The following is a 13,366-nucleotide window of genomic DNA, read 5'->3' as shown; positions in this document are numbered from 1 at the left end:
TTCTATGAGTCTTCTCTGAGGTCTTCCTCTTTTTGTCCTGCCTGGCAGCTCCTTCTGCATCATCCTTTCTCCAATATATCCACTATCCCTTCTCTGCACATCACCCAAACCATCTCAGCCCTGCCTCTGTAACTCTGTCTCCACACCACTCAACCTGAGCTGTCCCTCTGATGGACTGGTCGCTCCCAAGAAAAATCTTCAGCATCTTCATCCCCACCTCCTGTCTTTTTATCAGTGCCGCTGTCTCCTATGCTTGCATCTTAGCAGGTTTCACTCTCATCTTGTAAACCTTACCTTTCATTCTTGCTGCTATCCGTCTGTCACAGATCACCCCTGACACCCATCTCCACCCTGTCTGCACTCTCTTCTTCACCTCTCTTGTGCACTGTCTGTTGCTTTTGATGGTTGCAGCCAGGTTGTACCTTCACTGCCTCTACTCTTTGTGTCTTCACTGTTGCACCTTCTACTGACTTTCATTCCTCATCTCTCCAAAGTATACCTCCACCTTTTCAGGCTCTAGCTTAATAAATGCAGTAAAAGCAGTAAAGCAAATAAAAGATTACATTTGCCTCAGTATACCAAAGTGTAAAGTGTAGCAGAAAGTGCAACAAAGTGATTGCACTTTCTGTAGACAGTGTTTATTGCTGTGATAGTGCAGGTTGAAATAGGCTGTTAACATGAGAGCAGATAATTAATTATCTGCAATACAAATGTAGATTTCCTAGATCTTTTGTGTCTTGTGTTACACATAAATATGAAGACAAATCTCTAAAATTCAGTGGGTTACAACTTGTTTATAACCTAAGTGATTTTCATGTGTGGTTATTATCATTTAAATATATCACCAAACTGCACACACAAGATTGTCCTGTTACAGAAACAGAAAATTACATGGTATAAAAACTTGTATTGTTTAAAAGTATCCCGCCACATTTGGTCCGGAAAAGGCCACCGGAAAAAGTGTAAAAGGACCGTGTGATGAATGTGATTGGGTTAAAGGACTGTCAAAATCTCGTGTGATTGGCTGAGCGGCTGACACACTTTCGTGTAACTGGCTTGGGGCTCTTTGGCGCTCACTTTGAGATTCAACTCTGATGCTTGATTGTTCTCACAGGGTAATAACCTGTTGTCAGCTACTTTGCGCCACAGTTTTTACCTCATTTTCAGCATCCAGCTGAGAAGATAACACCAGCACCTGCTTTCCGAGGAGACCCGCTGCATCAATTGTCAATATGCATGTGATCAAACGAGGTATTGTAGCTGACTTCAGTACTTTTCTGTTCAGTTCAGTTGTTGCAGTTACAGCAAACTCGGCTTTGGTGTAGTTTGGGGGGAAAAAAAATGTTAAAATGTATTTAAGTTGTAGAAAATGTTAATACCGTAATGAAATATCACACGTTTCACGTCTAAAGCGTATATTAAAGGTGCTTATTGTTTCTTTGTGTGGTGTGCTTCCGTCGAGACACCAAACAAAGGTTTCGAGTTGTGAAAGGACAGAAAAGGCGATAGAAAACAAGATACTGTTTTTGTTTGTTTTCCGGTTTGTTGTGCAGTTTTGGCTTTATTTTTAATGCAATTTAACTTTTGCATTCCAAATAGAAGCCGGTCAGCTGAGATGGATATCCGGGTTATTGTACGGACATGTACAACCTTGGACGACTATATATAAATATAAATATAAATATATATATATATTTATATATAAATATAAATATATATATATATATATAAAAAGGCGCTTTGACATTTTATTATCTGTTTGATTGGCGCGCAGTAGGGAGGTGTCTCCTTTTACTGACACTAACTAACTGGTTAAGCAGTTGATCGTTATTGGAGCTTCCTCTGAGTTAATGACTAATTAAAAATCCAACAGGAGAGTCAGTTAGACGGTGATGTTTGGTGTGTTTAAGACTTTAGTTTAACCAAAAATTTTAAAATTTTGCTATATGCTGAGTATTACAGTAACATATAGTGCGATTTATCATCTTTTTCCAACTCCAAATTATGCCCTCAAAGTAAAACTCTGTTTTATCTAATCAGATAAAGTTATCTCACTTTAGTTTTTTTTTTGCTGCAAAATGAGACCATCAGGCATACCAACACTGTCACTAAAACCTGCCATAAATGTTGCCATAAAAGAGTCAGTCTGATATCAGCCTGTGACTGAATGGGGTCAAGTTGGCAATTAAATGTGATATTGTTGAATATCTGTTGCTGTGTACAGAGACAGAATTTTACGTCTAAGAGAAATACAGATTTGACTATTACATTTGTGCTCAGCAGCCTTTCTGTTCTATAGGAATATAACCAGCATACAACCAGCTGGCAGCCAGGCGAGTCAAGTCTCCTTGAGTTGTGCTCATAGACAAAGAATCATTCAGACTGATTGCAACATGTTGGCAATCTGTTTACATTTATAAATTAGACAGCAATTATCTGCATACCTTCAACAATCTCTCTGACAGTGATTGCAGTCGGTCCAGGTCAGACTGCAGCCGTTTCCAGAAAGGTTGCCTCCTATCAGGCAACCTGTGAAATCACCTTGTGACCAAATTGGTTGAGAGTGTGCAGCACCCTTAAGCTCCGGACAATCATTTAGTCACCAGTTGCAATCAGTCACAGAATGAAAAAAAAAAAAAAAAAATTCAGTACAATCACCAGGCAGACACAGATTTTATTTATTTATTGGGGGGGTCTTGTTCAGAGTGTTTTAATTTATTTAATAAAATACCAATGGTTGCTGTCTCTCTTTCGATAAAATATCACCACACAAAATGTTGTGACACTATGTTGTATTGAAATTGTCTTTTTTGTTTTGTTTTTTTCAGATGGACGCCGGGAGCCAGTTTCCTTTGATAAAATAACATCTCGCATCCAGAAGCTTTGCTATGGACTCAACTGTGAATTTGTAGACCCTGTAAGTGGAAAACACACAAAAAAGAGAGACAAAAAAAAGGTCAAATAATGAAGTAATGTGAAACCACTTATGTCTGTGTTTCTGCAGGCCGAGATTACAATGAAGGTGATCCAGGGTCTGTACAATGGAGTGACCACAGTGGAGCTAGACACTCTGGCAGCAGAGACTGCTGCCACCCTCACCACTAAACATCCAGACTATGCAAGCCTGGCTGCACGCATTGCTGTGTCTAACCTGCACAAAGAGACCAAGAAAGTATTCAGTGGTGTGTTAATTTACCATAAAAAATATAAAACTCTACAGCAGGGATATCAAACTTATTTTACATTGTGGCTCACATACGGTCCACTTTGATCTTCAGTGGGCTGGACCAGTGAAACTACATGATAAATGTGTAAAATTACACATATCTTATAATTACAGGACAGTCATTGTCTAGACTGTCCTGTAATTATAAGATATGATTTTCTTTAGTTCACAGAAAATACCGTCTTTTTTTTTTTTTTTTTTTTTTTTTTTAACCATGGACTCTGTGTAAAAAGAACAGACATTTCTATATTAGCCAGAGGAAAAAAAACAGGAACTGTTCTGTCATTTAATTCTTTATCACTTAATTATTTTGGTGTAGTATGAACGGCCATGTGGTAGTTCTTTTTCAGGAGGAAAAGCTGTAAAACTTTTGAAAATACAGTTAAAAGTTTGACATCTTCACAATTTCCAAAGCCGTGTCAAATTTGGTTAAAATCGGACTGGTAGTTTTACTGAAAAACAATACCCATTACCCCCTCAAGGGGTGGGGGAAATATGACTTTGCATTGAAATATGTAGGGCTATTAATCCATCATAATGCCCTCTGGTGCAGATTATTGGTAACTAATAATGCTGCACATGGGAAATTGCTTAGCTTTTTAGTAGCACTTAAACAGTCTATATTCATATTGGACCAACGTTCCCCTTTGCTTGTGTAGATGTGATGGAAGACCTCTACAACTATGTTAACCCTTTAAATGAACGTCATTCTCCAATGATCTCCAAGGAGACGTTGGACATTGTCCTTGAAAACAAAGCTGTAAGTCCCATTTGATTTTATACTTTGTTCTTCTCTTCACAGTTTAACTTTAGTGAAGCTTTTTTCTAATTTCCTGTATTTTTTGCAGCGCCTCAACTCAGCAATCATTTACGATAGAGATTTCTCTTACAACTTCTTCGGGTTTAAGGTAATTTTTCATTTTACTTTACATTTAACATCTTGTGCAGTTGGGAATTACCAGACACCCCATAATATTATCAATACTTCACTCACGATAAAATATTGCAATTTTTAACATTTTGCGATGTGCTGAGTATCACAATAACAATTTATCAGCTATTTTCAACTGCACATTATTTCCTCAAAGTTAAACTTCGATATCTGTTTTATCCAATTAGACAAAGTTATCTCGCTTCAGTCATTTTTATGTCGCAAAATTTGTCAGTGCTATTGTGCATACACTGTGATTATGAATCTAATTTCTTTTCTCTCTTTGTTTTTTTTTTGCAGACTCTTGAGAGATCATATTTGTTGAAGATTAATGGCAAAGGTGAGACTTAGAAGCATGTTTATGGGTCCAGGTTATTAGTTACTGGCATATTCATAACTGTTTAACATCCTTCTCTGTAGTTGCTGAGAGACCCCAGCACATGCTAATGAGAGTGTCAGTCGGGATTCATAAAGGAGACATTGATGCAGCCATTGAGACCTACAACTTGCTGTCAGAGAAGTGGTTCACTCATGCTTCTCCTACACTGTTTAACGCTGGCACCAACAGGCCCCAGCTGTCCAGGTAAAGAATTTATAATTGAGGCTACTGGTACACTCTGACACTATGGATTTTTTTTTTCTAATATACTTTGAATTTCTGCAGTTGTTTCTTGCTAGCCATGAGGGATGATAGCATTGATGGTATTTATGACACGCTGAAGCAGTGCGCTCTCATCTCAAAATCAGCTGGAGGTATTGGATTGGCAGTTAGCTGCATCAGAGCAACTGGCAGCTACATTGCTGGGGTGAGTAAAATCCACATTTTGGACTTCTGGCAAGATGGCAGCAAATTTAGAAGCATAGATAAGAGCTCTCTCAAGCTGGCTCCCCCACAAAAGTAACTGATCTAAAAATACTGACATGATTCAAGTGATGTGTGCGGGGAAAAAAAGATAGAAGCCAAAGAAACCAGAGGAAAACCACTAACATGAGAGACTAACATGAGCATGAAGGCAGCTTGGTGGGTCAGTGGGATCAAGACAACACTGAAGCCCTGCAGACAGGCCTAGTTAACATCAGCAAAGACATAAAAAACTTGCAACAGAGTCTCAGGGAAGAATTTAAAGTATTCAAAATTAAAACTGAGATAAAACAATAACTAGCTTCCACCAGACATGATATGGAATGAAAATTTGGAGAAACTGACAAAACAATTCAGGAACAAGTAGAAGAAGGGAACAGGTCCTAACTGTTTGTGCTTATGCGCCGAATGACCGTTTGGAGTACACAGCCTTCTTGGAGTCACTGGGTGGGGTGCTCAAGGGTGTTCCATCATTATATTTGGAGACTTCAATGCTCACATGGGGAATAACAGTGAAACCTGGAGGGGTATGATTGGGAGGAAATGCCTGCCTGATCTGAACTTGAGCGGTGTTGTTATTTGACTCTTGTGCAAACCATAGTTTGTCCATAATGAGCAACACGTTCAAACATAAATGTGTCCATAAGTGCATGTGGCACCAGGGCACCCTAGGTTGTAGGTCAATCATCAATTTTGTAATCGTATCATCATATCTGTGGCCATAAGTTCTGGACATTCGGATGAAGAGAGAAGCTGAGCTGTCAACTGATAATCATCTGGTGGTGAGTTGGATTAGGTGGCAGGGGAGGATGCTGGACAGACCTGGTGCACCTAAACATATAGTGAGGGTGCGCTAGGAGCACATGGCAGAGGTCCCAGTCCACAAGATCTTCAACTCCCACCTCTGGTAGAACTTCGGCAGCATTCCAAGGTTGAGGACATTGAGTCTAAATGGACCGTGTCTCACACCTCCATTGTTGAGGCCACTGCACGAAGCTGCAACAAGGTTGGTGCCTGTTATGGTAGCAATCCCCAAACCAGATGGTGGACACTGGAGGTGAAGGAAGTTGAAGAAGGAGTCCTATCGGGCTTGGTTAGCCTGTGGGACTTCGGAAGCAGCTGATTGGTACTGGCAGGCGAAGTCAACCAAAGCTCAGGTGGTGGCTGAAGCAAAAATTTGAGTGTGGGGGGAGTTTGGTGAGGCCATGGAAAAAGACTTTCCAACTGCCTCAAAGTGATTCTGGCAAACTGTCAGGTGACTCAGGAGGGGAAAGCGGTGCTCTACTCACACAGTATATACTACTAAGTTCAATTGAAGATAAAGTTGGGCAGTGGAAGGAATACTTCAAGGACCTCCTTAATCCCACTAACAAGGACGACTTTCTCATCGCTGGGGGTGAGGTCACTGAGGCAGAGTTCTAGCCAGAAAAATTTCACAGGCCAGTGGGGGGGGATGAGGTCCCCTCAGTGCCAAACGACTGCTTGCTGGTGTTAATGGTGTTAACTAACTGTGACAATAGCAATCCTAGCTAGAACCCTGTGAGGTAGTTAAACAACTCTTTGGTGGCAGGGCACCTCAGATGGATGACATTTGCCTTGAGTTCCTGAAGGCTCTGGATGTTGTAGGACTGTCTTGGTTGACGTGCCTCTGCAATGTGGAGATCTGGGTCACTGCCACTGGATTGGCTGACTGGGGTGGTGGCTCCCATCTTCAAGAAGGGGGACCAGAGGGTGTGCTCCAACTATCGGTGATCACACTCCTCAGCCTCCCTGGGAAGGTCTATGTCAGGAGAGTTCGTCTGTTAGTCGAACCTCGGGTTCAAGGGGAGCAATGGGGTTTTTGTCCTGGTCGCCAAACACCGAACCAGTACTTTATCCTCTCAAGGATATTCAAGTGTGCATGGGAGTTTGCCCATCCAGTCTACCTGGAGAAAGCATCTGACCACCTCCCTTTGAGGTATCCTGGTCGGGGGTTCTGCGGGAGTACGGGGTGTCTGGCTTGTAACAACAGACCATTCAGTCCCTGTACAACCGCAGCAAAAGCTTGGTCCTCATTGCTGGCAATAAGTCAAACTCTTTTCCGGTGGGTGTTGAACTCTGCTTGGGCTGCCCTTTGTCACTGATTCTGTTTATAATTTTTATGGATTGAATTTCTAGGCATAACCAAATGGAGAATCTCATCTCTGCTTCTTGTGGATGATGTGGTCCTCATGGGTTCATCGGTTGATGGCCTCCACGTCGCACTGGAGTGATTCACGGCCAAGTTTGAAGCGGCACACATGAGAATTAGCCCCTCTAAGTTTGAGGCCATGGTCAACTGGAAAAGGGTGGTGTGCACATTCAGGTCAGGGACAAGTTGCTGCTCCAAGTGGAGGAGTTTAAGTATCTCGGGTTCTTATTCACAAGAGAGGGGAGCGGGACATTGATGGAGACATAGGTGGATTGAGGCTGCAGCTGCAGGGATGCAGACGCTACACCAGCACTAGCTTTAATTTACACCCTCTGTTTTATTGTTAGTCTAACTTAAAGTGGTTCATGTTTGTTTTGTTTCTTAAAGACTAATGGCACTTCTAACGGGCTGGTTCCTATGCTTCGTGTGTACAACAACACAGCACGTTATGTTGACCAGGGTGGCAACAAGGTAAAGATGAGATTTACTATAAATTATGGAAGATGTGTAATAACAGTGCATATAAAATGGTGCTAATCACATGATTTGCTTTGTTTACTTTAGAGACCTGGGGCGTTCGCTGTGTACCTTGAGCCATGGCATTTTGATGTGTTTGATTTTTTGGAGCTGAAGAAGAACACAGGTAAAGAAGAGCAGCGGGCACGGGACCTGTTTTTTGCCTTGTGGATTCCAGACCTCTTTATGAAGCGAGTCGAAAAAAATGAGGTAAATACTGAAGGAAATCTCATGTAGGCCAGAGTGGACTTTATGTTTTTCAGTCCTAATTACTGAATAGGGACAAGTATTATTGTTCTTCCGCTGTCATTGTAGGACTGGTCTCTGATGTGTCCCAGTGAATGTCCGGGATTAGAGGAATGCTGGGGAGAGGAGTTTGAGGAGCTCTACACTCGGTAAGATCAGCAAACTCGGTTCTCAACAAACGCTCATTGTTTTAGTGCTAACCTGTCCTACTGATGGTCTTGGTTTTCAGATATGAGAAGGAGGGCAGGGCTAAGCGTGTGGTGAAAGCTCAGCAGCTTTGGTACACTATCATTGAATCGCAGACAGAAACTGGTACGCCATATATGCTTTACAAGGACGCCTGCAACAGGAAGAGCAATCAGCAAAATCTGGGCACCATCAAATCCAGCAATCTATGCACAGAAATCGTAGAGTACACGAGCAAAGATGAGGTAAGGCACAGAAGATATTGTGGTAACTACCAATTTAGTTTTTTGAGACAGCTATTAGTATTATTCTGTTGGTACTTGTTTTCAGTTTAGTTTGTTCTTTTTTTTTTTTAAACTCAGGTTGCAGTGTGTAACCTGGCTTCTATCGCCCTCAACATGTACGTTACACCAGAAAGGACCTTTGACTTCCAGAAACTTGCATCTGTTACCAAAGTCATTGTCAAGAACCTGAACAAAATTATTGATATCAACTATTACCCAGTGCCTGAGGTATGATTTCCTTTCTAGTGTTGCACCCATGCAGTCGGATCTTATGAGCTTTCTGTAAACAAACTGCTCCCCTGTCGCTCTTTACAGGCTGAAAGGTCTAACAAACGTCACAGGCCAATTGGAATTGGTGTGCAGGGTCTGGCTGATGCCTTTATCCTTATGCGCTACCCATTTGAAAGCCCAGAGGCCCAGTTGCTCAACATTCAGATCTTTGAGACCATCTACTATGCTGCCCTGGAGGCCAGTTGTGAACTGGCATCAGAGCTCGGCCCTTATGAAACCTACTCAGGATCTCCTGTCAGCAAAGGAGTGAGTAAATTTCATAGTGTCTCAAACCCTTCCTGGGATACATTTTAGCAGGTTGAAATCAAATCCTAACAAAGACATTTGTTTTCCAGGTCCTTCAGTATGACATGTGGAATAAAACCCCAACAGATTTATGGGACTGGAAAGCACTGAAGGAGAAGATTGCCAAGTGAGTTTTCCTGAATTCCTTCCTTTGTTATTGTCAATTTACAACTCACATTAACTGTATGTGGAGGCTGTAGGTCTTACTCCTGCTCTAATCTTGTGCATCTTCAGGCATGGTGTGAGGAATAGTCTCCTTTTGGCCCCAATGCCCACAGCTTCCACTGCCCAGATCCTGGGCAACAATGAGTCCATTGAGGCATACACCAGCAACATCTACACCCGCAGGGTGCTTTCAGGAGAGTTCCAGGTGAGTGCCAAGTGCATCTGCTTTTCTGTGTCCAAAAATCACGTACACAGCAAAGAACGTGCTGCTATGTTTTTTCTTTTTTTTTTTTTTTTACATGTCCTATAGATTGTGAATCCACACCTTCTGAAAGACCTCACAGAAAGAGGGCTGTGGAATGAGGAAATGAAGAACCAGCTTATAGCTCATAATGGGTCTGTCCAGGTAAAAGGCTGGATATAAAATCTGAACTGATTCAATTATTTGTGATTCACTGTTTAATTGTTCCTATAATTAAACCTAACTTCACTTTTGGAGAACAAACACAGTGTAAACTTGTCTGACATCTCCTCAGAATATCGAAGCGATCCCTGATGATCTGAAGCAGCTGTATAAAACTGTGTGGGAAATCTCCCAGAAGACTGTCCTCAAGATGGCAGCAGATCGTGGTGCCTACATTGACCAGAGCCAATCCCTTAACATTCATATTGCTGAGCCAAACTATGGCAAACTGTCCAGCATGCACTTCTATGGTTGGAAGCTGGTAAGTCAGGACCAAAGGATTCATGCTTGAGGCATAAACGGAAAAATATGCTGCAGTGGTGAGAAACAGTGTCTGAAAGCTTTTAAAAATGTTTCCCTCAGGGCCTGAAAACTGGCATGTACTACCTGCGGACGAAGCCTGCTGCCAACCCCATTCAGTTCACCCTGAACAAAGAGAAACTGAAGGAGGCCCAATCAGCTAAGAGCGTGGAGGAGGAGACTAAAGAGCGCAACACTGCAGCCATGGTCTGTTCCTTAGCAAACAAAGATGAATGCCTGATGTGTGGTTCTTAATGGAACTTTACTACTCAATCATACTCCTAAACAACCTCTGTTCTTGAAACCTTTGGTGCTTTTTATCTGTATACATATGCCATTTTCTTCAGATTCCAAATATTTGCAGTTTTCTATTTAATATTTGCTGAATTTTTTTTTTACATCATGAAGTGTATGTTGCATTCATATTTTGTATAGAATGAATAGATTTTAATGAATTCATATTTGTCTTTAATGTCATTTTTGTAATACTTGGGTCACATTAATGAATTTCAGGTTGACCTGCATTTTAAATGAATGGAAAATAAAACATAATGCAATGTTCTCAGGTTAAGTGTAATTATTGTCAAAAAATACTGCATGCATTTTGAGTTATTCTAGTACAAGATGTTGAAAACCATTGGACAACCGTGCTGGACTTAAGTGGGCTGACGGGAACTTAAAACTCCTAAAATTAAAGTAGAAATAGAAAAAGTCATGTGCCAAGGTGTTTTTCCAGCGGACAAGTCTGGATTTGTGCCATGGGGCAGATGAGGCTGCAGGTGATGAATTAATGAGCTGTTGTGTTCCTGCATGAGACCACATGGGAGAAATATGTGTAAAGCAAGCTGAGACCTGCACTGTCACAATGTAGCAACAAGTATAGGTCAGCTGCCTGTTGAGAGGAAGGAGGCAACACTGTTAAAGAGAGCAGGGATGTTTATTTCAATGATTTTAGAATGGAAAACCTTAATGCTAGGCTATTTTTCTGATGATACATAACGTTGCTTGACAAGTGAATGAAATTATCTTGCTAGAAGGAAGCAGAAGCTTCTGGGTTTAGGAGAGAAAACACTTTAACTTATCACAAGGTTGTGCATACAACTTATCCAGAGAGCTACTGACGCTACACAAATATCTGCACTCAAACATCCTTAAAGCTCATTTATTAACACTTTGAACTATACTTTGTTTAGCCTGCACCACATTTCGAGGAGCTTTTGAAATAGCAATAAGGGATTTTCTAAGGTATGAGAAGCCCAAAAGCATTGCTAGCAAGCCTCAGAAGTTTGCAGTTTTCATTCTTAACCTCACAATATGACTAATGTTTGACAATCTAAAGATTAATGCATGAAATCGAATTTTTTTTTAGACAATGCAAAATATCCTGTATATCCTGTAAGTTAGCAAGGTCACCTCAAAAGTCACTCATTGGCAAGCCGTCAATCCTTCCTCTTCTTGGGAACCAAAGCCCGTGTCGTGGGAGCTGCTGCTTCCTGTAGGTGAGGGAATAATTTTCTTGGCTTCAGGTTTTTCATTGCTTTTCCCATCATGAGGTTTCTCTGCTACATTATGCTCAGGCTTTCTATCCTTCATCCAGCTTGGTTGTGCTGCTTTTTTTTCTTGCAGCTCAATTTCTTCAAATTTGCTGAGTATTTTTTTTGTTTCTATCTTTTTGTCGCTTACTTTGATGCTCTCGGCATGTGCAAAGGTTACTTTGGGGTGTTCCTCAGTCACCGGTTCCTCTGTGTTTATCTCCCCTTCGCTTATTTTTTCTGCCTCTTCATCTGTGGCCTCAATTTTAATGGTAAAACTGCTTCCTTCTGTCTTCTCCTGTTTCACTTCATTTATACTACTTGCATTTTTGTCAGCTTCCTCCTGCTCTTCTGCCTCGATTTCCTTATTTTCCTCTTGCTCAACTTGAGCTTGGCCTTCCTCCATTTTCACTACATCACAGTCTGTAACCTGCTTCGACCCCTCTTCTTTAAATTCCCCCACCTGATTCTGTTGTATGTCTGATTCCATCTGTGCTTCTGAATCAAGCTTTTCTTTCTCCACCTCTTCCTCTTTGCTGTGCACTATCACCTTAAGAGATGCATTTTTGTCATCTTGTCTGCTGTTAAAACCTCTGAAATTGTTCTTGGCACCAATGATGTATTTTCCCAGTACAGAGGAGCCATGCTTGGTCGGTGCATCACTTGTACTGTCTCCATCATCCATCACATATTGATGGGTGATTTTCATATCATTGTGCATCCTGATGACCACTTTGCTCAGCTCAGTGATTCGATTTCCAATATCTAAGGGAAGAAAATACTGCAATCACACCATGAGCAATTTACTAATTAATAATTTACTTAGAGTTGATATCAACACTTAAAAACTGAATATGAAAATAAAATCAGCCAAAATCATAGAGCAGATACACTATATTGCCAAATGTATTTGTTCTCCTGGCAACCACCAAACCCAGACTCGCCTATCGGATTGCCACACAGAGAAGTGTGATTTGTCACTCCAGAAAACACGTCTCCACTGCTCTAGAGTCCAGTGGCGTGTGCTTTACACCACTGCATCTGACACTTTGCATTGTCCTTGGTATTGTAAGGCTTGGATGCAGCTGCTCGGCCATGGAAATCCATTCCATGAAGCTCTCTATGTGCTGTTCTTGAGCTAATCTGAAGACCACATGAAGTTTGGAGGTCTGTAGGGATTGACTGCAGAAAGTTGGCAATCTCTGGGCATTAGCGCCTCAGCATCTGCTGACCCCGCTCTGTCATTTTATGTGGCTGACCACTTCATGACTGAGTTGCTGTCATTCCTAATCACTTCCACTTTGTTATAATATCACTAACAGTTAACGGTGGAATATTTAGTAGCAAGTAAATTTCACAACTGGACTGGCATCCTATCACGGTACCACACTGGAATTCACTGAGCTCCTGAGAGCGACCCATTCTTTCACAAATGTTTGTAGAAGCAGTCTGCATGCCTAGGTGCTTGATGTATACACCTGTGGCCATGGAAGTGATTGGAACATCTGATTTCAATGATTTGATTTCAATGAATTGATTTCAATGAATGAATACTTTTGGCAATATAGTGTATGTAGAATATTACAATTAAGAAGAAACCTGATCTATGAGCAAATGTGTTTGTAAAAGTGAGAGTCTTTAGTCTAGGACCAGTCTAGGAACCCAAAACTTTATCTCTTAGTCAGTAGTAGACAAAGAAGTCCAAGTAGACTGTATGGACAAAAGTACAGGGTCACATAGATTACATTTACAAGAGCTGCTCAGTCATGGAAACTCCCAGTGCAACAGTGCTGATGTTAATGTCAGAGGAGTTAACTGCAGTTACTGAGTGCCAATGGGACTGAAAATGTCTAGTTGAAAGATTAAGAGGTGTGGCCAAGTACTGTTTTCCATATAGTGTATATTCCCC

At 41.3% G+C, this 13,366-nt stretch overlaps 2 protein-coding genes across 2 annotated transcripts in view; one reads left to right on the top strand and one right to left on the bottom strand.

Moving 5' to 3' along the window:
- The first annotated feature begins 1,082 nt into the window (after positions 1-1,082).
- On the top strand, positions 1,083-10,454 carry rrm1 (ribonucleotide reductase M1 polypeptide). Its single transcript, XM_030746093.1, has 19 exons — positions 1,083-1,251; positions 2,829-2,917; positions 3,005-3,182; positions 3,886-3,986; positions 4,075-4,134; positions 4,458-4,497; positions 4,578-4,740; positions 4,822-4,963; positions 7,577-7,660; positions 7,754-7,915; positions 8,021-8,100; positions 8,181-8,382; positions 8,500-8,649; positions 8,737-8,958; positions 9,048-9,124; positions 9,232-9,367; positions 9,473-9,568; positions 9,699-9,887; positions 9,989-10,454. The coding sequence occupies exons 1-19, from the start codon at positions 1,233-1,235 to the stop codon at positions 10,178-10,180; spliced, it is 2,382 nt and encodes a 793-aa protein (XP_030601953.1). The 5' UTR covers positions 1,083-1,232; the 3' UTR covers positions 10,181-10,454.
- Positions 10,455-11,103: 649 nt separating this feature from the next.
- LOC115792477 (short transient receptor potential channel 2-like) overlaps positions 11,104-13,366 on the bottom strand; it is a 7,084-nt gene continuing 4,821 nt past the window's right edge. The window contains exon 13 of the mRNA XM_030747023.1: positions 11,104-12,222. Coding sequence (XP_030602883.1) covers positions 11,351-12,222 — 872 coding nt within the window. The 3' untranslated portion in view covers positions 11,104-11,350. The remainder of the gene's footprint in view (positions 12,223-13,366) is intronic.

The sequence above is a fragment of the Archocentrus centrarchus genome, chromosome 14 (assembly GCF_007364275.1).
Source record: "Archocentrus centrarchus isolate MPI-CPG fArcCen1 chromosome 14, fArcCen1, whole genome shotgun sequence".
Lineage (NCBI taxonomy): Eukaryota > Metazoa > Chordata > Actinopteri > Cichliformes > Cichlidae > Archocentrus > Archocentrus centrarchus.
The sequence above is the reverse complement of the archived record's forward strand: the minus strand, read 5'-3'. Positions and strand labels throughout refer to the sequence as shown.

Bases quoted from the DNA above. Each gene is read 5' to 3' on its own strand.
- rrm1 (XM_030746093.1), top strand. The intron at 4,498-4,577 runs GTGAGACTTAGA...CCTTCTCTGTAG, and splicing joins GTTGAAGATTAATGGCAAAG to TTGCTGAGAGACCCCAGCAC. The intron at 8,650-8,736 runs GTATGATTTCCT...CGCTCTTTACAG, and splicing joins ACTATTACCCAGTGCCTGAG to GCTGAAAGGTCTAACAAACG.